The 25,156-nt window shown below is 57.0% G+C and overlaps 2 protein-coding genes across 3 annotated transcripts; both read left to right on the forward strand.

Annotated features, from left to right (window-relative positions):
* The first annotated feature begins 2,518 nt into the window (after window positions 1-2,518).
* Window positions 2,519-13,059, forward strand: Klhl30 (kelch like family member 30). 2 transcript variants are annotated; one of them, XM_060368858.1, is made up of 8 exons: window positions 2,519-2,587; window positions 4,367-5,212; window positions 6,162-6,297; window positions 8,122-8,208; window positions 8,707-8,862; window positions 9,750-9,938; window positions 10,305-10,450; window positions 11,689-13,059. In XM_060368858.1, exons 2-8 carry the CDS (start codon window positions 4,439-4,441, stop codon window positions 11,944-11,946), a joined length of 1,746 nt encoding a protein of 581 aa, XP_060224841.1. In that variant the 5' UTR covers window positions 2,519-2,587; window positions 4,367-4,438; the 3' UTR covers window positions 11,947-13,059. The 2 variants fall into 2 exon arrangements, with proteins under 2 accessions (XP_060224841.1, XP_021502589.1); XM_021646914.2 differs by lacking the exon at window positions 2,519-2,587 and having other exon boundaries at window positions 4,086-5,212.
* Window positions 13,060-16,389: 3,330 nt separating this feature from the next.
* Window positions 16,390-23,918, forward strand: Erfe (erythroferrone). The gene is made up of 8 exons (XM_021646910.2): window positions 16,390-16,606; window positions 18,251-18,373; window positions 19,287-19,389; window positions 19,966-20,228; window positions 20,298-20,406; window positions 20,495-20,585; window positions 21,199-21,277; window positions 22,228-23,918. Exons 1-8 carry the CDS (start codon window positions 16,451-16,453, stop codon window positions 22,324-22,326), a joined length of 1,023 nt encoding a protein of 340 aa, XP_021502585.1. The 5' UTR covers window positions 16,390-16,450; the 3' UTR covers window positions 22,327-23,918.
* The last annotated feature ends 1,238 nt before the right edge of the window (window positions 23,919-25,156 follow it).

Consider the following 25,156-nt stretch of genomic DNA (forward strand, 5'->3'; position numbering starts at 1 on the left):
CTTTAGAAGACCAAGGCCTGAGGGCCCCTTAGTGCAGTCTGATGGGACATTCTCAAAGGACCACCCCAAAGTGGTACCTGTGTGGCGCTGCTCTTTTGAGACACTAGATCTGGGGGCAAAGTGTTACACAGCAAGAGCTGACAGATACAAAAGGAAAGCCCAGAAAAGGAGCCTGCCTCTCCCCTGTGGTGCCATTATCACGGAAGAGCAGCCTTCCAGCGAGGTGGTTCTGACCCAAGAACAGGGAAGCCTGACTCTCCACGCAGGGAAAACACGACCTGAGATAAAAGTGCTTCGGCCAATCACAGGGTCTGAAGAAGGGCTGGTAGCAGTATGGAGCAGGTAGCTAACCGCTGAAGGGGGGAGAATGTGTTTACGCAGCTCCGTCCCCAAATCAATCTACATGCACCCGGAGGCAGTGCCCAGGCTGTAAAATCTGAGGTGGAGGAGGCAGCCCGGCCAGTGAGGCCCTATCCTGGACTGGCCTCACAGCCACAGACAGGTCCACACACCACAGAAGCCAGTGTGCCTCCTCCAGGCCTGCTCCCTCTGGTGCGACCTGGACCTTTTAAAGATGGTGGCCCAGTTTACTTTGGTGAGTTCACACTTGGCGTCTATTTGGGGAAATAACTGCATCGCTGATTCTCTTCATCACAACATCTAAAATGGAAAATGACCCAGAAGCCCATGAACAGGAGCAGGGCCTGGTGTGACCCCACCTTAAATTTCATCCCTGTCAAGATGAAACTTAAACCCATGTTTTCAAACCAATCTCCTCCAAACTCATGATTCAGCCTCGAGTGATCAAGGTACTGACACGCAGTCATCCAGCCACACGTCTAGACTCGTGGCCGACAGCCTGTGAGGGTCATTGTCGTCTGCTGTGCAGATGACTGCTTTATTTCTATAATTTTTCAAAAACTGTGTGTGATATTTTTTTAATCACCGTAGGCCTACTTTGAAGGGGCAGCTCCTGGAAGCAACCTGCCATTTTGCACCCTAGTGCTGTGTCTCCTGCCAGATCTGTCTTCTGATGATGCCCTGGGCCCCTGATGCCCACATGGTCTCCTGGGTGACCTGCTCACGTGGTGCAGCAGCTCCCTGTGACAGAACCTCTGTCACAGTTCCTGTCCTCCATTCCCTCTAGACAGAGCAGGCAGGCACTGACCCTGCAAACCAGCTCAGAAGCAAAGCCTTTACCTTGCTTCAGTACCTTCCTTTTGATGGTTCTAAGTGCCTGGCAGACAAGGACACCCATGAGGGTCCCCTATACCACATAAGTAGCTGAGTACCAAAGCCAGAGGCCTCACTGTGGCCCAGGAACAGGGTGAAGGGGACGAGCAGAGGGGGGAAGCACACAGATCTGGACACCCTCCACAAGGAATCGCCAAGGAGAGGAGCCTGGGCCCTGCAGGGCTCTCCTGTGGAGATCTTGCTCCTCCTGGGAGTGGAGCTGTGGCCTCTGCCTTCCCCAGATGCTGCACCGGCCAGGAAGGTGCCACGCAACAGCACCCTAAGCAATTACCGAACTCTGCCAAGAGGGCTGTCACTCAGGGCCATCTGGGACCCTGTCTGAGAGTGTCATTTCTTCCCCACTGACCTCCCAGCATGGCACACCAATGGTCATCTTGGTAAGGCCCACCCTGGTCACTCAGGCTGAGGTGTCCCACCTGGGCACTGAAGCCCCTTACCTTGGAAACTCGGCTCTCCCCCTCCCTTCCCTGACCCCACCTGACCTTGGGTGACATCAGTACCCTGACCTCTGTCTGTGAAGTGTGTCCCCGTGAACTAACACTATATGGAAGGTTGCAAACCTTGGCTGCTTTATTTTTAGATGACCCCGTTTCTTAGCTGCCTGCAGCGCTCGGGATGGAGGGACTCCAGGGCAGCCCAAGGCCCAGGCTTTGTTTACTGTGTGGGGAGAATCCCGCTCCCTTCCACCCGTGCACACAGCTGTCAGAGTCTCACGCTGCCCTGAGCCTGCCTTTACCTCTGAAGTCTCACCCACCGCCACGTGGACCCAAGCTCAGAGACTAGGCTGACCGACCTGTGCCACCCCTGCTGTGACTGTCCCCCCACAGAGGGACTGTGGCAATCTGGGTCCCTGTGAGTATAGCCGTGGAGCAGTACAAGAAGGCCCTGCACAAATGTCAGCCCCGAGCTGCTTTCTACGGACCCAACGGTCCACAGCATGGGCTTCTGCTGTCTCCAGCCTGCTCGTCTCCATCTCCCACCCTCAGCTCCCCCAGCTCAGCCTGACTGCCCAGGGTGAGTGAAAGCACCACGCTTGCCCAAGAAGCTCCCTACCGTCCATTCTAGCCCTCAGGTAACCCAGAGGTCTCCTGTGTGAGTAGACAGTGTGAGCTTTCAGAGGAGACGGTCTTCGAAGAGCTGTGACCTCACTCCTTCCCACACCAGTGCCCCACCCCACCCCACCCTACCATACAGAGGCTAAAAATATCCATAAGTTCCCACGTGGCCTGCCCAGCCCAGCCCAGCGGGCCTCCTTTGTAGCCCACACTTCAGCCTAAGTTCTGCCCTTTGATCTATGATCTCAGCAAGGGGCCCTTAGGAAGCCTACTGACAGGTAAGACCAGGGGTTTTACGAGTGGGTGAGTTCAGGTTAGGCTTGGCAGAGTCCTCTACAGGCCAGGTGCAACTGGCAGCAAGGGCTGCCAGGAAGGGCTCAGGGAGAGAGGACCTAAGAACGCAACCAGAGCCATTGAGCAGCCCTGGGAAGACTCTAAACACCCCTCCCCTTTACCCTCAGCCTCTGTGCAACTGCAGAGCAGCAGCGTCCGCAGGTATCTCTGAGCCCCCTTGGACAGCTGCTGTGCGCACAGGCCTGGTTGCACCATTGTAGCTATAGTCAGTAGCCAGAGCCCAGCCATGACTGGAATGCAGGCCTGTGGGCGTTGCCTCGGGCACAGCCCTCCCTGCATGCACCCCAGCTAAAGGCCTCCCTAAGAGGTTAGAATAGATTCCCAGTAGGTGCGAGGGTTTCCTGAGCTTCCCTTTGTCAGCCTGAGCCAAGGCTGTACCTTGAAAGTCCTCCTGAGTAGGTCGTCAGGCCCTGAGCTGTAGATAGCATCAGCGATTGGGGGCGTGGGCCTCAAGCTCTCAGGCCACCCCATGCCACAGGCCCTGTGGCTCACCAGTTCCCTGGACAGGGCTTGAACTTTGATTCCTTCATTTCCCAGGCCTCCACCAGCTCACTAACCCTCCAGCACTGGTTGCTGTGTGAGGTTCCCCCTGAGGGTGCTACACTACCACTGTGCTTTCAGTGTGAGGAACTCAAGACGGGGCCTCCCTCTTTCCTTCCCTTTGCCTTCCCCTCCCCCTTCACTTTTCTCATATATATATGTGTGTGTGTGTGTGTGCGCGTGTGCGTGTGCGCGTGTGTGTGTGTGCGTGTGCGCGTGCGCGTGCATGTGTGTTTTCAAGGTCTTACTATGTAGCCCAAGCAGGCCTTGAGCTTTCTGGTGCCCCTCGTGCCTCAGCTCTGGGTCTGCAGATGTGGCCCACCATGACCACTGACTGCTCCTGTCCTTGGTGGTTTTCTTAGGTGGGCCTAGCAGTGGGTCTGCTGACTGGTGATGTACGCAATGAGGTGGGAAGCTGCAGTGGTTACATTTTGAGTTCGCTGGACTCAGCCATGGTTGCAAGCCAGGCTCTGAATTCAATTACTATTATCCTACCCCTCCCCAGCCCCATCTGCCTCTTAGCTCTGTGGTCTTGGGCTGATGACTCAAACTGTCTGTGTCAGTTACTCTGTAAAATAATAGCACTCACTTGTGAGATCAAGTGTGAGCACAGGAAGAGGCCTGGGAAGTGGCTGTGCATAGGAGCTGCCCAGGAGGATGACTCAAAGCCCCTTCACCCTTAGCCTCTCCACCAGATGCTGAGGAAACAGGAACAGAGATGATGTGGCTCAACCAGATGGGCTCATGCAGACAGGCAGTGAAGCCAATGGGGCAGAGTCAAACCTAAAATCACTTCCAGTGGCCTGCCCAGCAACACAAGGCCTGAGAGAGAGGAAGCCTCTTGAGCTCCTGAAGCAGGGAGGTGCCGGGGCCTGGAGGTCTATGCTGTGGAAGATAGGTGGCCCAGGGCTTGTGTTCTCTATGTGGTTCTACCCTAACTCTCTGGCCTGGAGAACTTCTAGGCCTCAGCTCTCTCCCTGTACAGCAAAAGCAGCAGCTGGCTTAACCTGAGGACCTGGGGTAGAGCAGGATGCTGGATGCCCAAAGTGGCCTCCACACTGGCAACACCCAGTCGGTGGGCTCTTGCCGGGGTGGGGACAGCCGATGCCCAAACAGTCATACAATGAATCACCGCGGCTCTCATGCCTTGTGTTCTTACTTAGGTGCTCAGGGAGCCCCAGGAACCACTTCCGGGAAAGAGGGTGGGCCGCAAGGGTCTCTGCCGGCTCTGCATCATGGTGAGGAATGTAGACGACCTGGACTTCCATCTGCAGACACATGCCCAAGACACGCTGGATGGCCTGCAGCGTCTCCGCTCCCTGCCCAAGCTGGCCGACGTCACACTGCTGGTGGGTGAGCGGGAGCTGCCCTGTCACCGCAGCCTCCTGGCACTGAGTAGCCCCTACTTCCACGCCATGTTTGCCGGGGACTTTGCTGAAAGCTTCTCGGCGCGTGTGGAGCTTCGAGACGTAGAGCCGGCCGCGGTGGGGCAGCTGGTCGACTTCGTGTACACGGGCCGGCTCACTATCACTCAGGCTAACGTGGAGGCACTGACCCGCACCGCGTCACGCCTTCACTTCCCCACCGTCCAGAAGGTCTGTGGCCGATACCTCCAGCAGCAGTTAGACGCCACCAACTGCCTGGGCATCTGCGAGTTTGGGGAACAGCAGGGGCTGTTGGGCGTGGCCGCCAAAGCCTGGGCCTTCTTGCGGGAGAACTTTGAGGCGGTGGCCCAAGAGGACGAGTTCCTGCAGCTGCCCAGAGACCGGCTGGCCACCTGTCTGGCCAGTGACCTGCTGCAGGTGCAGCCCGAGCAGAGCCGGCTGGAGGCCCTGCTGCGCTGGGTGCGCCATGACCCTCAGGAACGGGCTGCCCACCTGCCTGAGCTCCTCAGCCTGGTGCACTTGGATGCTGTGCCAAGGCCCTGCGTGCAACAGTTGCTGGCCACAGAGCCACTGATCCAGGAGTCAGAAGCGTGTCAGGAAGCCCTGTCCCAGGGTCACAGTGCGGTGAGTGAGAGGCAGGGGACTTCCACCTAGGAGGTGGAGGAGGAGGAGCTGAGCCCTCACCTGTGTGGGGAGGAAAGAGCGGGCCCCCTTAACATGCCCCATCTTGCATGGCTTCCTACTGAAGGCTGGTTCCTTGACAGAGCATCACCATTCCTCTCTCAAGTGTGCCTTGCTCTGAGACCAGGGGGAGGAAACCGGAAGTGCCTCTATCTTTAAGAAGCCTACTAGTGCCTAGTGGTGAGGTGATGGTGCACGCCTTTAATCACAGCACTTGGGGGACAAAGGCAGGAAAATCTCTGAGTCTGAGGCCAGCCTGATCTTCAGAACTCGTTTCAGGACAGTGAGGGCTACACAGAGAAATCCTATCTCAGGCCAGGGAGGGGAAGCCTACTACTGAGTGAGGATGAGCCTAGATACAGACCTAATGCTCGGTGGAAAGGCTGGCACTGAGAGGATCTAGTGCTGTCTGGCACTCAAGAAGGCCTCGGTGTTGGACTGGTCTTTAGAGGAGACATAGGAGTTGAGCAGGGGAAGATGAGGGAAAGCCATCCAGGATGATGGTACAGCTGCACAGAGTTGGACCCTGTGGGGCCTGGAAGCTGTCACCACGTGCTCCTGAGGGGGCTCCAGCTGAACCCGGACAGAATCTGTCCCTGCTAGTGCTGGCAGTGGGCTGGCAGCTGGCAGGCCCTGACAGAGCGACAGGCCTAGCTGTGGTGGCCCATAGGGTGATTGAGCCGTTGCACCCGAGAAAGGCCTCTGTGACTTCTGAGAGACACAGCTCTTCAGAGTGTAGGGGTGTGGACGGAGTGGGGGTGTTTATGGGGTAGCAGTGTGCACACATGCCAAGGCCCACCTAGCCTCAAGCACAGGCACTGACTGGAGAACACATGGACCCTTGGGCTGGACAGACAGTTGCTAGCCAGTCTGACCTGGCTCCCGCCCACAGGAGCTTCCTGGTCTCCTGCAGAAGATGCAAGAGGTGCTGGTGGTCGTAGGAGGGCGAGCCCTGGAGGAGGACGAAGAGGGTGGTGAGGAACCCAGCCCCCACACTGGGAACTTCGCCTTCTACAACACTAAGGCCAGTAAGTACCTGCCATGCTTGTCCTTGTACCTCGGGGCACAACCAGTGAGGCGAACAGAGAACTGGGCGGACCTGCCCTAGCCCTGCCTTCAGAAGGCCGAGTGGTAGACCTTACCAGGGCTGCAGAGAAGCCGAGAGGCCATTAGGAGGCAGGCAGCAGCGTGGTGCTGGAGAATACTTTTAATCCATTTCCCCTCTGGTGTGAGCTCTACATCTGGTTTTTATTAGGCCCTGGGGCCTGGGATAAAGGCCCCCACAGCTCAGACAGTGCTATTCAGGGAGGATGTCATCCTCACCCATTGATTCCTCCAGGTTGCCCTGCCCTGCGCACCCAGCGTGGGAACCAAGGCTTTAGGGGGAAAATAAGAGATAAGAGGGTGCAGACGGCCCGGGAGAAAGAGCTCAGATTCTGAGTCAGCTCAAACTGGGATCCAGTCTGGTGCTGGGGTAGGTCACTTAGCCTCCCTGAATGCGCGTTCCCCATGGCTCCTTCCCATGCTTGTAAGGATGGAAGCAGCAGTAGGTCACCCACAGGCCGTCTGCCCAGGAGAACTCTTGGGAAAGTGCTGATGGGGGCTGGTTGCCTCCAGGACTGTGGCCAGCACCCACTGCATCAGCTCTGGCGGGCTGGAGGCAGCCCACAGCCAGCAGTCCAGGTCACAGGCTTACAGAGGGGATTTGGGGTTGACGTCAGGAGAGAGCAGCTGGCTGGCAACAACGGTCTGCCGACTGCTGGGCCATCCTCACTCTGGGGTGACACAGACATGAATCAGGGGACACTCCGTTCCTCTCTATGGTGCCAGGCTCGGCTCGCCGTGAGTCCTAGACTTCTACATGTTCCCAACGTGTCATAAACAGTCAGCAGTTCCCTGGGACTCCCCCAGGGCCTGACCTCCCGCAAACACTTGCCATGAGTCTAGTCACAGGATTCCAGTTTCCCACGCCTATGGTCTCAGGATGGTTTCTTTCAAAGCGTTCCTCACCACTCTGTCCCTCACAGCAGTGAAAACAGGCACCACCGATGGGCGTTTCCCGTGCGTCTCACACCTCATGCCACGCCTTTTTATTTATTTATCTTTTTACATGTACTCGTTCATTTGGGGGCATGTGTGCCATGGTGCATAGGTGGAAGTCAGAAGGCAGCTTGTGGGAGTCCGTTATCTCCCTTCCATCATGTGGCATGTTGAGGACTCAGACCACCAGCCTTGATGGCAAGAGCCCTTACCGGCTGAGCCATCTCTCTGGCCCAATTCACACACACCCCTCCCCCATTCTATGGGCAGGGAAGCCGGGGCTGGGCCCTGTCTAAAATCACACAACCGGCACCTGCAAGCCAGGACTTGGACTTCGCTCTACCTGCTGCAAGCCTTCACTCTGTATGTCTTGGCTGCCTTGTCAATGGAGACAGGCTTGGGATAGATGGCTAAACAGATGAGCAAACGAATGAGTGTGTTACCACCTCCTCATGATGCGCACACACAGCCGATACCCTCTGTGATCGAGGTGGCTAGGTCCACTTAGGGTCATTGAGGTGAGCTTCAGCTCAGGGTGACACCTGCCTGCAGAGCCTGGAATGCTGTTTTAAATCCTTGAGATCTGCTTGTCCAGTCTGGGCCAGGCTCTAAGGAGGGATGCTGTGAGGAATGTGATCAGTTGGGACACCCCACCTGTCTCTGACTCCACTCCTTACCTGCCCTTCTCTTCCCCACTAGTGTGGGGGACATTTCTGCGGCCAGTTCATGAACAAGACCCCAGGGCAGGCAGGGAAGCAGAGGGCGCTCGGGAGCACAGCTGCTCTGACTCTCTGCCTCTGTCCTCCTCCCAGGGCAGTGGATGGCGCTCCCGGACTTCCCCGATTACCACAAATGGGGCTTCTCCCTGGCAGCACTCAACAATGATGTCTATGTCACAGGTAGGTGGCCCGGGGCTCCTAGAAACACCCTCATCAACTTGGTGCAACATCAACCCCCCCCAAATCAGCTCTCCCACCCAACGGGACCCTGGGAGGTCGACTCAGACCTCCCAGACTTTGCTACACACCTGAAACTGAAGAGTTTCCAGAGGTAGAGCTGGGAGGATCAGAAAGTCAAGGTCGTTCTTGGCTACAGGGCAAGCTTTAGAAATGTAGGTTAGATGGGCAGTGCAGCACGCCTGTAATCCCAGCACCCAGGGAGACAGAGGCAGGCAGATCTCTCTGAGGCTAGCTTGGTCTACAAAGTGAGTCTGGGACAGCTAAGGCTACACAGAGAAACCCTGTCTTGAAAAACCAAAAAGCAAGCAAACAAGCTTGAAGCCAACCTGACTGGAACAATCACAAACCAAAATAACTTTCAAGCAAATGACAAAACGTTCAGAGTCCACTAACAGGTGCTATGAGCCACCGCTGTGTAAATAGAGCCTCCTCTGGCAGGTGGCTCCCGGGGCACCAAAACAGACACCTGGTCGACCACCCACGCCTGGTGCTTCCCGCTGAAGGAAGCTACCTGGAAGCCTGTGGCGCCCATGCTGAAGGCCCGCACCAACCACGCCAGCACAGCGCTGAATGGAGAGATATACGCCATTGGCGGTGAGGCCTCCCTCCCTACCATCACGCCCCTCAGTCCTGGAGCTACACGTCCCCAGCCCATGCCCTCACTGGAGATGCTGCCAGCAAGAGCTCTCTGCCCTCTAGGGTCAGTGAGCCCCATGCAGAGTGTCCTCAGAATGCCTGGCTGGGGCACCCTGTGTATCCATGAACCAGCTAGCCCTGTTTTCCTATCCTAAGGACTCAGAGCTTCAGGGCCAGCAGAAACAATTACACACACACCAGAATCAGGGACCCAACTCAGGGTCGCTGGGAAGTCTCGGGGGTGAATGACCCACAGTGACCTCCATGGTGCTGTCAGCCCTACACAGGGACCACCTCATCACCCAGACACCCCAGTGCCACAGCAAAGTTTCTCTGGGGAACATAAAATAAGAATATTAAAATAAGACCCAGTAGTGGCCCCAAAGAACCACAGGCAGCAGCCCATCCCTGAGCCACCTCTAATAGCTAACCATCCTGAGGGTTAGGGTCCTTTTCTCTAAGAATTGCTGTGTTCCTGAGCAGAAAGTAAAGAGTGGGAACCTTGGGGTCCCAAGGGTTTCACAGAGACTTAGACTAAGAGGCGTGTACCCCCAAATAAGTAGTCACAGTTGGCATACCCGTTCTACTGGGGGCTATCACCATAGTCTGAAGCCTTACCCCCTGTTCTCCGGGGACTGGCTCTAGGGACCGGTGCCATCATCCTGTCTGCATAGCACTTCTTGGTGAGGTCTTACCTGTGAAGGGGACCCAGCTCACTTCCTCTCCAGGTTCTACTTCCCTCATTCGCCCGCCACCTTCAGAAGTCCAGACCCTGTTTTCAGGATCGTCCCCTGCCCCTAGATCCCAGTGCCCAGCTTCTGTGCAGCTAAGACAGCCTCCCACAGGCACCGCTCTGGATGCAGTAGAGGTGGAGTGCTATGACCCCTACACGGACAGCTGGACTCCCGTCAGCCCGGCCCTCAAGTACGTCAGCAACTTCTCGGCTGCCAGCTGCCAGGGCCGCCTCTACCTGGTGGGGTCCAGCGCCTGCAAGTACAACATGCTGGCTCTCCAGTGCTACAGCCCCGTGACAGGTGAGGAGGCCTCCCTCACGACCCGCATGCCCGAGTGACAAGGTCCAGGTGGGGCCTCTGGTTTCTACACCTGGCAGAAGAGAGCCATGTGGAGAAGGTGGGTTGGACAGGTGCAGAGGCGCAGGGGCTCCCAGAAGCCTGTGGGAATGAGGGGAGGGTGGCCACGTCAAAGCAAAGCCCCCTCCTGCCTGCTACAGCCCAGGGAGAGGCAGGCAAGGCAGTCCTCACAGCACACTGCCCCCAGCTCGTGCCATCGGCAGTGAGAGAGCCAGGGGTCTGGAGCCCTCAGAGTGGAGGCCTCCACAACCCTCCCCAGTGAGGAGCTGCCCCCTTCCTGGTGAAGTTACCCATCCTCGTGCCCTGCAGATGCGTGGAGTGTGATTGCCTCGCCTTTCCTGCCCAAGTACCTGTCCTCTCCACGCTGCGCCGCCCTCAATGGAGCCCTGTATCTCATCGGCGACAACACTAAGAAGGTTTACGTGTACGACCCGGGGGCCAACCTGTGGCAGAAGGTGAGTCTCCCCAGGCCTCCCTCTGCTCACCCCCTGGGGGAGCCTTGCTGGACTCCAGAGATGCAGCCAAATGGAGGTGTGGAGGAGTGCCAGAGAGGCCAACGGAGGCAGGCCTGGAGATGATGACTGCTGGTCACCATCAGGTCTCCTCCCCTGAGCTCTTCTCTTCCTTCTCAGGGGTCCAGTCCCTGCTCCGTGGTGACTGACTGGGACAGCCATGGGTAGAAAGGAAGGTGGCGAGCATCCCACCCGTGGGAGATTTAGCCAGGCAGGTGGATCCTGAGCTGAGAGCGAGGAGTAGCTAGTACCATTTCACCTTGCTCCTCTTCTTCAGGCCCAGGCAGGGGTGGGAGGTGGGCACACCCAGGTGCCAGCTCCGGGGCCCAGAGCTCTGGCCTAGCTCCTCAGTCCCAGGCTGGATGCTTCGGGTCAGTCCACCTACCCCTAGATTCTCCGTCGCAGGAGCCTGATGAAGTGGTACCTCCTCCCCCAGCCACCAGTTACCCTCGTGACAGAGGCCCACTGTGTCCTATTGCCCACAGTTGAGCTATAGCTTCAGTGTCCAGCTGACTGCAGGCCCCGTTATAGTAAGTTGCCAAACAGGAGAGCAAGCCCTGAAGGTGCTTCTTCTCTGAGCCACCCAAGCTGAGCCACGGCTGGGCTGGGCTCCCATTAGTGAGGGCCCAACTGTGACATTGCGGGCCTGCAGGCAGGGCGTCTGCCTGCCATCATCTTCATGTGGGGGAACACTGGCCTTTTCTCCAAGAGAGTTGCAGTGGAGCCAAGCAAGGCTCAACCTAGACCCTAATGGAGGCAGCTCTGAGCTCAGACCTAAGCATCCTTCTTGGATCCTGTGACTCCAGGGCCTGAAGGAGTGAGTCAATCTGTTAGATGAAGGTTCAAGAGAGACCAGGACCTCACTGGTAAACAAAAAGCCTGATGTAAGCACAGCAGGCAGTGATGAGCCTGGGATTCAGGTCAGGTGGTGGTCCCCGCCCATGGAGGACGCCCTCCGGTTACCCACTGGCCCATGGAGGACACCCTCCGGCTACCCAGCCCATGGAGGACGCCCTCCGGTTACCCAGCCCATGGAGGACGCCCTCCGGCTACCGACTGCCCATGGAGGACGCCTTCCGGTTACCCACTGGCCCATGGAGGACGCCCTCCGGTTACCCACTGGCCCATGGAGGACGCCCTCCGGTTACCCACTGGCCCTGAAAACTGATGTCCATCCACAGGTACAGTCTCAGCACAGCCTGCATGAGAACGGAGCGCTGGTGCCCCTGGGTGATGCGCTCTACGTGACAGGCGGCCGCTGGCAAGGCATGGATGGCAATTACCATGTGGAGATGGAGGCCTACGACACTGTGAGGGATGCCTGGGCCCGCCACGGCTCCCTACCCCGTCTCTGGCTCTACCATGGGGCCTCTACTATCTTTCTGGACGTCTCCAAGTGGACACAGCCCTTCAGCCCCAGTGCCTCTCAGGAGCAGTAGGGAGGGAGGAGCCCCGGTCGGTGCTTCATTGTCCTGCAGAAAGGCTCCTCTTCCGCTTCACTTCTACTCACTGTGAGCTGCTGCCCCTCCAGGGCTGGGCTCGCTATCAGATGACATCGCTCAGCTACTAAACTTCGCCACCAACGGTAAGGGCGAGACCCCGATATCACATGGTGGGGAGAGAGCTCTGCTGTCCCTGAAGACCCCAGAGAAAGAAGCTGAGGGGCTCTGGACTGCACCCTCAGAGCAAACAGATCTACCGCGTCCTCTCTCCCCTCTTTCCTCAGATTTCACGTTTATCCCACACGGGGTGGCTGGATGACAGCCAGGGGCTCTCCCCATCCCTAGCCTCTGCATGTTGGTACTGTTTACATATGTGTTTGTGGCATGAAGGTGGCTCTGCCCTGCCATGGCTACCTCTGACACTAGGAAGGCAGCCCCTGAGAAGACACTAGGAAGGCAGGGGGATGTGGTACAGGGCAGGAGACTGAGACAGTCGAGGATCCTCTAGTGGTTCTCAACCTTCCTAATGCTGTGACTCTTTGAAACAATTCCTCATGTTGTGGTGACCCCTGACCATAAAACTGTTTTCATTGTTACTTCCTAACTGTAATTTTACTACTGTTATGACTGTAAATATCATATAATATGCAGGATATCTGATACACTCAGATATCTGATATGCAGAGTATCTGATACCTGATCCCTCACCCTGGTCTTCAGGGACTTCTGGGGGTGGGCCTTGGGTGTGTCAGAAGCTTGCTTCCAGTGGTCTGCTGGGATGGGTGAAGCTAACATTTGAGAAGGCTTCCTGCCAGTCATGATATGGTTTGGAGTGGCTCAGACCTTGGTCTCACTGAGGTGGAGTGTGGCTCGGTCCCTCCCTTCCTCCCTTCCTCCCTCATTTACACATGTTGTTCTTTCTCCTCATCCTCTCCTCCATACAAGGCATTAGCTTTGTAACCAGACAGACAATAAAGGACTCTCACTGTGTGTGACCGGCACTTTCTGTCTGTCATAGACTGGTGAGGGTCTAGACTGCAGGTTGGGAGTTGGTCTGGCTAACACCAGCTGCCGTCCCACTGAGGCCTTGAGTGGCCACCAGCTCCCAGTGGACTTCTCCAGGAACAGCCCAGGGGCTCAGAGTGGTTCCTAACACCCCTGGCTTCTAAGAACTGGACTCTCAGCTCCAACCTGCTTTTGTAAGTCAGGATTCACTTTGCTCCCAGACCTGACTTCATCTTTGGGACCATTAAGCTGACTCAGAAATCAAATAGGGCAGGGGGTAGAGCCCAGACCTGGGTTCTGAGTGTTCTTAGGGTGTAGGTGTTTGAATAAGAATGGCCCCCACCCCATAGGCTCGTATATTTTAATACTTAGTCACCAGTAAGTGGAACTGTTTGAAAGGATTAGAAGGATTAGAAGGCGTGGCCTTATTGTTACCTGTGGGGGGAGGGTTTAAGGTTTCAAAAGCCCATACCAGACCCAGTCTCTCTCAGCATGACCATGGGGAATGTCCTACAGTGTTTCCCTAAACAGATCACCCCAGGGCTGTTCAAAGGCAAAGGCTGAAAGAGGAAAGCTGACTTCAATCAGAAATGGGGAATTGGAAAGGCCAAGCATCCTGGGATGAGTGCAAATGGAGGAAGCCCCTTTGCTGAATTGTGCCTCATCTGGCCAATCTGGGGCCAGTGGCATAATTGGTGTTCCAGGAGGAAAGTTCCTCCAGCTAGGGATAATAAAGGGAGTGTCTAACTGGGAGCCAGCTTCAAGGGTGTTCAGGCAGAGCTGTGGAAATGCCAGGCACCAGCAACAGTGAGGTATCCTGGCCACCACCAGCTTCCAGACACCAGGGAACTGGCATGAGTACACTCAAGATAGTCTAGGAGAACACAGCTACAGCTTTAGTGTCTGCTATGCAGGGAAGATATCCCTGACTCTGCTGTCCCCACCTCTTGCTAAGGCCACCCACTGAGCAAAGCAAACAGAACGTAGGGAGGGGAGACAAAATACTAGCACGGTCCACTAAAGCCTCCCTAGGGGCATGAGTTGAGTGGGAAGGGGCACAGCCATGAGCTCAGCTCAAAGAGAATCAAGCGCATCAGATCTTCATGTAATACAAGGCCACAAGGCCTCCCAAGAATCATGCCTCAGAAGCCTAGGGAAACAAAGACTCAGACATCTGAAGCTAGCAAGGACTTCTAGTTAGGATATAGAGTGCTCAGGAGCACATGGAGTGTACAGGAGCACCTAGAACCCTGACAGCCCTGGGACCCCTCAGGAGCAGTCAGAGACTGAGAGCATTCAAGCCCCCACCCCCTGCCAGAACCTGTCAGTGTGCTATTGCTGTGAAGAGACACTACGGCCAAGGCAATTCTTACCAAATAATAAAATAAAATAAAATAAAATAAAATAAAATAAAATAAAATAAAATAAAATAAAATAAAATAAAACATTTAATTGGGGTCTTGCTTACAGTTTCAGAAGTTTAGTCCATCATCATCATGGAAGTGAGCATGGTGGCTCACGTGGTGCTGGAGTGACATCCTGATCTGTGGGCTGAGAGACTGGGCCTGGCTCAGGCTTTTAAAGCCTCAAAGCCCAGCCCCCAACAACAACACATTTCCTCTAGTAAGGCCACACCTCCTAGTCCTTCTAATCCTTTCAAACTGTTCCACTCCCTGATGACTAAGCCTTCAAACATAAGAGCCTATGGAGGCCATTCTTATTCAAACCACCACACACTGGGAGCACTCAGAGCCTGCAGGAGCACTCAGACTCTGAAGAGCTTCTGACTACAAGACATTGCAACTGGGCCTGGATATGTTTTCCTTTGGGACTCCTTGATGCTCCCAAACTGTATCCCTCATTTTCTTCATTTGTCTGATGGAGACAGTCATGTGATCTGAGCACTGATGGTCCTATCCAGGAACTAACCAGGCCAGGTGACACCACAGCTATCTGCAGGTACTCTGGAGGCCACACAGCTAGCCGGCCTCAGAAGGCTCCCATTGTCTTTGAGTAAAGGGAGATTTCATGCCCATGACCTCATCAACCAATGCCTTCCTTTGGAGAAAGAGGGACACTGGGAAAGCTTGGCTCATTGAACTGCCAGGAAGCCAGGTCAAGGCCATGACATGAGGGCCCAAGAATGAGGATTAGGTTTCTGCCACGCAAGAAGGCACACGGGGAGGTCACTGCTAGGTCTGCCTGCCCTGTCCTTCTCATTCAGCGCTTCTGCTCAGATGCAGGCACCAGCCACAAAGCCCCCACTTCTGAATAAAGGGTGCAGTTCCTTCATTGTGGGCTTAGTGTCCTGTGAGCTTTGCTGTCCTCCAGACGATCTTGTCTTCAAATGGGACCCTGAAAACATGCAGGATCCTTTCCTGAAAGCCCAGAGTTCTGGGGCCATGTGCCTGGACTGGGCTGCGTCATTACCTTGAGCTAGGGTCCAGGAAGCCATGCCAGCACCAGAACCAATTGGATCTGGGCCCTCTGGAAGAACCTATGACGTCACTAGGACAGTCCGCTGTTTGGGAAAATAACTACTTTCACATGGCAACAGATCCCGTTGTCAGCACTGCAGCTGGGCCTCACTGTGAACGGAGTAGGGTCGCTTGACAATTTGGGGTCATGTTCTGCAAATCAAGCCCCTTCCTGGATTCCCTGGTCTAGCCTTTAGGGGCACCTGCACTCAATGAATGTGCATGCACACAAGCTAATTAAAACAAAACCCGAAGGAAGCCAGGTAGCCAAGGGAACAACAGCAGCCCAAGGCAGAGGACCTGCCTCTTTAGAGGAGAGCCACTCAGGAAAGGCCTTCTCCCAGATCCGGCCTTTAGGGTTTGCCACGTCTGTCCTGGCTGGCTGCCCTGTGTGGGCAGTGGGCAGCTGGGCTCCATCCCCACACTTGGCTTAGGGCTTCAGAGGGGTCTGCCTTCCAGCCAGGCTGGGTCAACGCTCTGTAGCTGCTAGCATTGTAGGTGGAGTCTGAGAGGACCCAGCACCGCAACAACCTGCTCTTCCCAACATCTGTCCTTCTCATTAGGACAAGTGCCCCTGGTTCCCCAGCTTAAAAAGGGAGGAGCCACGAGGGTCTCCATACTCCAAGGGACTCAACCTGTGTCAACATGGCCCGTAACTCACCGGGCACCAGGAGGGAGAGACAGAAGGGAGCCGCAGGGCTGAGAAGACTCGCAGAATGGTGGAGTGGGGACCCCGGATGCTCTCAGAGAAAGGGGGGTTTTAAGAGGGCCAGGGTGCAGGGCTAGGATCACGGAGACGCTGACCCTGGGCTACAGCAGGGCCGACCAGAGGCGCCAAGAGGAGGTGTGCACGGACCGGATCCGGCAGCCGCCTCCTCTCCGGGGCCCTTTGCCTGCAGAGCGCGCCCGAGCCGCTAGGGGCGACAGCAGCGAGGGTGGCGCGCGCGACGCGGGGGATTCAAGCGCGTTATAAGGCGCCGAGCAGACCAGCCGCGCTCGCCGCTGTGGCTGCCGCCCGCATGGCCTCGAGCCGCAGCCCCGTCGGAGCGAGCCTGCTGCTCGCCTACGCCAGCCTGCTCGCCGCCGTGGGCCTGGGTGTCCCGGAGCCCGTGGGGAACCCCGCACGGCCGCAGCTGCCCGGGGCCGAGCCCGCCCCGCCCGCCGACAGCCTGCTGGTAAGTCGCGGCCACGCCGCCCACACCTTCCTGTCCCAGGGGTCCAGGGACCGCGGGAAGGCGGCACCTCTGGCTGCGCAAACGCCCCTCTCAGGGTCAGTGAGCCCCGGGGTTGTGTAGCCGCGCCCTCCGCGCGGCGGCTTTGGCGGGGGAATTCTACTAGGCCAGTGGGAGAAGTTGGGAAAGGTGTGAAAGGCAGGCAGCTTGCCCCCGAAGCTGGAGGACTAGCGGAGGAGCGGGGCTCTCAGACCCAGCTCCTTTCTGTTGGGGACTGCTGGGAAAGGCTCTGCCTCTTTCCCTCCCTTGATCTCTACCTGAAGCGCTGGGGTGGAGACTGGCTGGGGAGGGTGTGGCCAGAAGCCCGGGGAGAGCGGGTTGGCAGCCCTCACTGCAGCGGGTCGGTCCTGTGGGCCAGGGCTCACGGAAGAGTGTCTGGGTCTTGTCTGGATCGAACCTGTGTAGCCCAGGCACAAGGGAACCCTAGAGCAGAGCTCTTCCATCCTCAGCAAACCAGGGGGCAAGACATCCACCAAGACAGTGATGGTTACACCCCTGGGTTCCCTAAGCAAGGCGTGTCCCCCCGCCCGGGGCTTCCACCACCCCTTTTCTGCCTCACCCAGCTGCTTCCCTTGGTGGGAGTACAAATGTCCGTGTCGTTGGCAGGCAACTTTCACATAGTCATCAAGAAGCAGGAAGTGTCTGGAACTTCCCAGTGGGGTTTTGGCCTTGGACCCTCTTTAGGAGTGTCAAGGTGTCACCAGCTCTCTGATAGCTGGAACCTAGACCCCGCTCCAGCTCCTGGGGCCCCAGACCAGTGTGGCCCCATGCATTTCTGTGCTGCCCTCAAGCCAACAGTGGTCTTAATTCACACACAGGCCACTGGTCCCCTAAAAGGGTCAGTATGACTTCCCTGACCTATGATGGAAAGCATTGCATCATGCATTTTCAGTCCAGCAAGAAGCTTAGGAGCCTCCATCTTCCCAGGGCGGCAGCCTGGCCTGTGACCCGCAATACACCGGCCTGGGTTGTTCTGAGATCCTGGGTCTTTCTAACAGACACTGCGGTCTGTGCCCATAACGTCTTCTAAGGCCTCTTGAACCACTGCCTTTCCAGCTGGCAGCCCCACGTGAAACCCAGACTGCAAAAGGCACATTGACTGTCCTATTTACCGAAGGCCTCTTCCAGGAAACAAGGCTCCTCCCAGAGCTTGGCTCCTTGGGCCAGTGTTTTAGAAGCGCGGAGGAAGATAGAGGTCCCGTGCGGTGGCCTTGAGTCATGACATCAGGCCCCTCTGCCCCAGCATGGCCTGTGACCACAGTGGCTCTGAGGCCGGTCTTCTTGGCACTTCTGCCTTGGGGAGGGACAGTCTTCACAGAGTCAGAGTCACCTCTTAAGCCTCTGTGGGCGCCAGTGAGTGTCAAGGACAGTGAGACTGTCCTCAAGGAAGAGCAGGAAGAAGTATTCCAGACAACCTGCTGCGGGCCCCACCCCACCTTCCTGCAGCCTGGGCTCTCCAGCGCAGTGAGGCTTCGTCCTCCCTGGGCTGGGGATGGGGGACACTACCTCTGAGAGCACAGGTGAGAAGGGCCAGGGTCCAGCAAGCAGCATCATACGCAAACCTACCCGTGGGTGCCTGTGTTCCAGGAGCCCACCAGTGCGCATGCACACAGCGTGGACCCCCGGGATGCCTGGATGCTCTTTGTCAGGCAGAGCGACAAGGGCATCAACAGCAAGAGGAGGAGCAGGACCAAGGCCAGGCGACTGAAGGTGAGCGCGCGTGCCCACGCCCTCCTCACCCCTCCTCAGCTTCCCTTGTCCACAGGGGTACCAGGATGCCACGGAAAGAACATGGGGTCAAGTATGAAGCTGGGTCCAGCAAGCCTGGAGTTAGGGCCTGGCTCCCACCACTCACCCCATACACCCCTAGGATGCCAGGTCTTCCCTAGCTTTTACCTTATGTCCAGAGAGAGAAGCGTCCCCAGTAGGTGCTTGGGAGTCAGGGTAGCTTCAGGCTGCTGAAGTGATATAGGGTGGGGCCCCGGGGTACGGCCCTGGCCTGGGCAGGAAGCTGGCACTTGGGCCCGATGTCCTACTCCTGCATTGAGTTTCTCAAATACTCCTCCTGCATTGAGTTTCTCAAAGTGACTCTGGATCGAGACTGGACTTTAGTGTGTGTTAGGCCTCTCTGCTAAGGGTCATCCCTGCCTGCCCGGGATCTGACCCACCAGGCCTGAGAAGTGGTGCGTTGGCCCTGCACACTAGCCACCTGGCCTTGCCAGGCAGGGGCTTGCCTCCTTCTCTTAGGTCCCGGACCAGTACAAACTCCCCAGAACCAAGTGCTGGGCCAAGTGCAGTAGCGACTTACTGCTGTGTCCCATGTCAGACTGAGACTCGGGTCCCCAGAAGCAGCCTGAAGTGTCCTCTGCATGCAAAGCCTGCCCTGCCCTGCCCTGCCCTGCCCTGTCCCTAGTGAGCATCACACCTGCACAGTCCCATCCTTGCCTATGACTTTCATTCTGTGCTTGGTGACAGAGGGCATACGAGAGCCCAAAGGCCCCCACCCAGGAGGAAAGCACCCACAGCCACTGCAGGAACTCTCCTGCCTGCCTCGCCGCAGGAGCTGACAGGGCTCACCAATGACCTTCCTTCAAATCTCCTCACCACTTCCCTTCCCTTCCAGCTTGGCCTGCCGGGACCCCCAGGGCCACCAGGTCCTCAGGGCCCCCCAGGCCCCTTCACCCCACCTGAGGCTCTGTTGAAGGAGTTCCAGCTGTTGCTGAAAGGTAAGGGTGCCATCCTGTGGCAGGTGCTCTGGTGTGGAGAAGCCCGCGCAGCATAGACTTCAGCCCCTGGCGGACACCTGCTAAGCTGCTCTCCCGGTGGCAGCCCTACCTGCCAAGGGGCGGGGCTGGGGCAGAGAGAAGTGTGGCAGGTAGAGGCCTCAAGAGGAAAGAAAGACTGCCTTTCCTTGTTCCCTCTCCAAGTTAGACCAGCCCAGGGCTGTCTGTCCTGCAGCCAGCGGCTGGGGAGCAGCCGTCAATGTCTTCTGGAATTGACTGACCCTTGGAGAACTGCTAGGAGCCCTGTCCCTGCTTTCGCCCATGGCTTGTGTGGTTTTAAATGAGCTTCCGGAGGGTGACGAACCTCTGTGTTACTTCTAGTGTAGCCACAATAGGTGTTTATAACAACGCTCCAAAAGTACGGGTATGACAGAGAGGTGAGGGGGGACAAGGGGCTGGGTGCTGAATGTACCTGCTCGAGTCAGATGGCGTGAAGGGAAACCGGCAGCTGCGGCAGTAGCGCCCCCGCTGCAGGGCCGCGGGCCGGCGGCAGAGTGGTCCTCTGACTGCCTGTGTCAGGCGCAGTGCGACAGCGGGAGAACGTGGCGGCCGGGCGCTGCACCAGCGACCTCACCACACCAGCCTCGGACAGCCCCTCCCGCGCCCCAGCCGCCCAGGAGAGTGACAGCCGCCAGGACCCGGGGGCTGCGTTGGCGCTGCTGGCCGCGACCTTGGCCCAGGGCCCGCGGGCGCCCCGCGTGGAGGCCGCGTTCCACTGTCGTCTACGCCGGGACGTGCCGGTGGAGCGGCGGGCGCTGCACGAGCTCGGGGTCTACTACCTGGTGAGTGGCGCGCGGCTGGCGGGGGCGCAGGCTGGGGCCCTGGGGTGACCTGTCCTGTGTGCGCCTTAGCCCGACGTTGAGGGAGCCTTCCGCCGGGGCCCAGGCTTGAACCTGACCAGCGGCCAGTACACCGCACCGGTGGCCGGCTTCTACGCACTCGCCGCCACTCTGCACGTGGGTGAGCCCCGAGGCCGGGCGGGGGAGGTAGAGGGCGGGCTGCCCGCTGCCCCGGCCCACGTGACCACCACGACTTGTCCTCCCCGCAGCATTCACAGAGCAGCCGAGAAGGGGTCCACCGAGACCCAGGGACCGTCTGCGCCTGCTGATCTGCATCCAGTCTCTTTGCCAGCACAATGCGTGAGTGGGTGTTGGAACCTGGCCCACGCCAGTGTAGAGAGCCTCCATTTCTACTCCCACTGGGGCGTGGGGGACCCCGACCCCATCCTAATTCCTTCCCAGGCTTTCTTTCCTCTAAAACTCGCACCCAGAGGACAGAGGGATAGCCACATGTTTAGGGGCCTTTCTGGGGGAATTCCATAAGCCCGTTTTTGGTTAGTCCCCCATGTCTCAGCTGTGATGACTTTCATTGCTCGTTTTTGGTTGTGTCTATCTCATGTGGCCCTCTTTGCCTGGTGGCTAGGATGGTGGCCAGGCCCAGGGCAGGTGCTCACCATAGCTGGAGGAGGTGAGAATGAATAGGGGAAGTCTCAGACTTGATCAGGCGTTGGACTTCCTGGTACCTCCTGCCTCCCATCTTGGCCTTTTTCCCACCAGAGAACGAGGCCTTTGTGCTAGCTCTGGCCTTTCCCGTCCTTCCTCCTTTTGAAGACCCAGTTTGAACACCCCCTCTTAGAGATGATGGCTCTGGACCTTGTGCCTCACTGCGAATGGTGAATGACTGCTGCCCAGCACACTGTGAGTGAGGCTGGTGAGGCCGGGGACGCTGACTCTCTTTCTGTCTTGGGCGCAGCTCCCTGGAGACCGTCACGGGGCTGGAGAACAGCAGCGAGCTCTTCACCATCTCGGTAAACGGTGTCCTGTATCTGCAGGTGTGTGGGGCTGGGCTGGCCGTGGACGTGTGGGAGGTGCTGGCTGGTGTTCAGGGCCACTGGGCAAAGCACCGCAGACACACCGAGTGCTCGTGCTCGCTTCGGAGAGTCAGGCTTAGGGTCCCATTCTCCCTCCAACTCTAGCCCCTCAACCTGTGTTGGCGGGAGGGACCACAGTCTCACTTTGAGACCTTCCAAGAATCTGATGATGTTCTAGGTGCTTCCAGCCATGCAGGCCCTCCATGGAGCCAGGAGGAGTGTGGGCACAGAACTTGATAATGCCTGAGCCCCCTGCAACTGTGGGAGGCCCAAGACGGTTATCTTCTACATAGAACCCCAGTGACAGTCTCTTTTGTCACTGTGGTAGAGGTGTGGACATTACTAAAAAAGAAAGTGGAGAGAGGCGTGTGGAATGCTGGAGCGCTCACAGCTCTCTGTTGAGCTCCAGGCTGGGTGGTCTGGCTCAAGCCAGCTGTAGTGTCGGAGGTGTGAGTTCCGTGAACTCAAAGGCTCGTGCCCTGGGTGGGTCCTCCGAAGTAACTCCCCTGGGTGGATCTCAGTCCAGTTTTCAAGGAATGTGATGCCACTGATGCATGGCCCACGCTGGGGCAGCCAGGCTAGAGCAATGCTCGTGATGGCTCCACAGGCTATGGCAGGCCTAGGAGACACACTGTGGCACAGGAGCCTGCTGGCCTCTTAGACCCGACCTGGGCCCTGAGCAGGAGCTTGTTCCCATACAGTGAGCTGTGAAACACTGGCGGGCAAGAGACTAAGCCAACTGTATTAGGAGCGCAACACTGAACCTGGACTTGGGCCTGTCCCTTCTCTCATGTGGGGCAGAGTAGGCCACAGTGTGCATGTGACCCACGCCGAGCACTGCAGGCTGCCCACTGCAGGCTGCCCAGGGGCCTCTGCTGCAGCCTGACAGCTGACACATGCCCTTCTTGCAGACGGGACACTACACTTCCGTTTTCCTGGACAATGCCAGCGGCTCCGCCCTCACGGTGCGCAGCGGCTCCCACTTCAGCGCTATCCTCCTGGGTCTGTGAGTGGCTGCTGCAGCCTCTTACCCTCACCAAGCCGAGTGCAGGAGGAAGCCCACTGGACTTCTGTACACCCTGGCCACTGCAATGCCTCAGCACAGCCACCCTAGGCATTCCTGCAGAGGTGATGGAAGCAGGTTCTCTGAGAACCAGCAGCAATTTGTGAATATCGTAAGCCCTGCTTGGCTCTTCTGGGACCACCTGGCATACTTGGTAGCCACAGCTGCAGAGCTGGCACCTTTGTGGCCCCATACAGCCTGATTCCTTCCTGTGGCTCAGCATCCTAGCCAGGCCACTATCTGGACCAGCCAGCCTGCACAGGGCAGGACTATTGTGAAATGACTATAAGTCCTTAGTGCTCAAGAGGGGAGCCCAGGCCTTCTTGGACCACACATCCTGTCTACCTAGGTTCCAGGCCCTTATACAGCCATATTTACCATGCCTCTGTCTGCAGTGCAGCCTCAGGGACCTAGGGACTTCAGGGGCCAGCGAGCCTGCATCTGGCAGCAGTTTCTACTTTTGGGGTAAGCAAGATGACCTGCAGGCCCCCTGATGGGCACCTCAACATACAAGAGCTATACTCCTCTGTCATCTCTCACAGACAAGGCCATCTTCACCCTCTACAAAGGCTGCCAGCCAACAACCCAACCCTTCCGAGGTTCTAGCTCACTGCTAGGACACATCCACTAGGCAAAGACTGAGCAGTTATGGACACAGGCCACTTGCTCCAAGCTTCCCTCCTGAGACCTATTGCAAAAGGGATGGTCTGGCTGAGTGGGCAGCCTGGTCGAGAAACTGGCGGAGAGCTCTTCCCAGGAGAAGTTACAGGACTGCCAGCCTGCAGCTTGTTTCAATGCAGTCTTCCCATGATTGGGGACTAGCTTCCAAATGTGCAGTGGAGTAGACCGGGCCCGCCAGGCCCCCAAAGGCCTGCTGATGACAGAGTTGACAACCAGTACCCACAGCAACCCACAGGCTGCTTTGGGATCTCTTGGCCTATCAGGGGTGCTCAAGCCTGGGATGAAGGGGATAGTTGTCAGTTGCTTCATCTTTCAACTGACCTCAGAATGAGGTCACCGTATCAGAATGCCCTTATGACTTCTCCCCAAGCAGGCTGCCAACACCGAGCACCAGGTGGATGGAGGGCTGTCCATCAGCAGGCCTGGCCCGATTCTAAGTAGGGCTGGTACCCACCCTACCAGGAAGCACTGTGCTGGCCTGGGTCCTGACTCCCTGGCACTTCGATAAGGACGGGGGGTGGACACACCCTGCTCTGGATTTCACTCTGTATCCAGTGGGCACAGCCGTGTTAGAGGAGTTATCTTCTACCCTGGAGAAGGCTGCATGAGCACATATCTCACCTTTCAACAACTGTGCTGTACAGGCAGCTTGAAAGTGTCATATTGCTGGGCAGAGTGTTTTTAAGGAGCAGATCACACACGAAGCCATGCCAATGACGGTAGCAAGGGAGGCCACAGTGCCAAGTGTCCCCCAGACAGAAGCACCCAGGGACGTGGGTCACAGCCTCTGAGGCACGGAATGATTCCTGGGTTGCCACGAGGATTTGCTGAATTAAACTGTCCTGCTTTCTGATGAGGGAGCGTGTTTCCGAGTGCTGGGCTGTCCAGGTCCTGGTGTCCAAGCAGGGTTGCTGTCTCGTATCCCCTAGGACACGGTGGCACTGATACTCTTGAACTGCATCTATTTGGGAGGGTGCGGTGCACATATCACGGCACGGATGTGGAGGTCACGACAGCTACAACAGCTGGTTCTCTCCTCCTTGATGGGCCCTGAGATTGAAGCTAGGTCCTCAGGGTTGGCAGGAAGCACCTTATGGACAAGTTTGTATTCATATGTGAGCATGTGAATGTGCAGGCCAGAGGTCACCTACAGTGCTGTTCCTCAGGAGCCAAGCACCTTGCTTTATGCAGATAGGATCTCACTAGGCCCTAGAAGCAAGCTCCAAGCATCTGCCTGTTCCCAATTCTCCTGGGGTTATATGGTGCTTCTATGGGGCTGGGATTATAAGTGTGTGCAAGCACGGTTGGCTTTTTCTGTGGATGCTGGGGATTACTCAGACCCAAATGAGCTGACTTCAGCTCCACCCCCACCCCACTTCTCTGGCCCTCCCATGCATTTTTTTTTTTTTAAGACAGTGTCTCATGCATTTCAGGCTGGCCTCAAACTGGCTATATCTGATCCCGCCTTCACCTCTTAAGTGCTGAGGTTATAGGAACATACCTCCACACCTGGTTTATGTAAAGCTGGAGATGGAACTCAGGATCCCATGCATGCTAGGAAAGCCCTTTACCAACTAAGACACGTCTTCAGCCCTCAGTGGGTTTTTGCAAAAGGGTCTTACTATGTAACCCAGGCTGGCCTCAAGTGTCTGAATGTACACAATGTCCTCGCATTTAATTTCTACTTATGGCTTTTCCATGACAGACCCTAAGAAGTCACGTACAGGTTGTAAAAGATGTTGAGGTCCTTGCAGCATCCACTTTCACAGCACATCACCTAGCCAGTGCTATAGCTGCGGAGGAGAGTGGCTGCTACAAACAGGTCTGGAAAAGCAGTTGTGCATCTTAGAGCTGAGCCAGGAGTTTACACAAATGCTGCCAGAACTCTCCACTAAAGAACCCCAGCACTGACCTTCCTACACAAGAAGTGTTTGTAGGCCGGTTAGAGGGTTCTTCAGGGGGGGCATCATGCTCTTGGCCAGAGGTTCCCTGGCATGAGTTAGACTGTCCACCTCATGCAGCAGAGCCAAGCACTCAACTGTCCTGAAGATTGACAGTGAGTCTCATGCTCTGATGGGTGGTGACAGCTGGGTGAA

The sequence above is a fragment of the Meriones unguiculatus genome, chromosome 15 (assembly GCF_030254825.1).
Source record: "Meriones unguiculatus strain TT.TT164.6M chromosome 15, Bangor_MerUng_6.1, whole genome shotgun sequence".
In the NCBI taxonomy this organism is placed as follows: Eukaryota; Metazoa; Chordata; class Mammalia; order Rodentia; family Muridae; genus Meriones; species Meriones unguiculatus.

Excerpts from the sequence above, each read along its gene's own strand:
- Erfe (XM_021646910.2), top strand. The coding sequence starts at position 16,451 with ATGGCCTCGAGCCGCAGCCCCGTCGGAGCGAGCCTGCTGCTCGCCTAC. Across the intron at positions 16,607-18,250 it reads CGCCCGCCGACAGCCTGCTG|GAGCCCACCAGTGCGCATGC; the intron begins GTAAGTCGCGGC and ends CCTGTGTTCCAG. Across the intron at positions 20,586-21,198 it reads TCTCTTTGCCAGCACAATGC|CTCCCTGGAGACCGTCACGG; the intron begins GTGAGTGGGTGT and ends TCTTGGGCGCAG.
- Klhl30 (XM_060368858.1), top strand. The coding sequence starts at position 4,439 with ATGGTGAGGAATGTAGACGACCTGGACTTCCATCTGCAGACACATGCC. Across the intron at positions 5,213-6,161 it reads TGTCCCAGGGTCACAGTGCG|GAGCTTCCTGGTCTCCTGCA; the intron begins GTGAGTGAGAGG and ends TCCCGCCCACAG. Across the intron at positions 6,298-8,121 it reads CTTCTACAACACTAAGGCCA|GGCAGTGGATGGCGCTCCCG; the intron begins GTAAGTACCTGC and ends TCCTCCTCCCAG.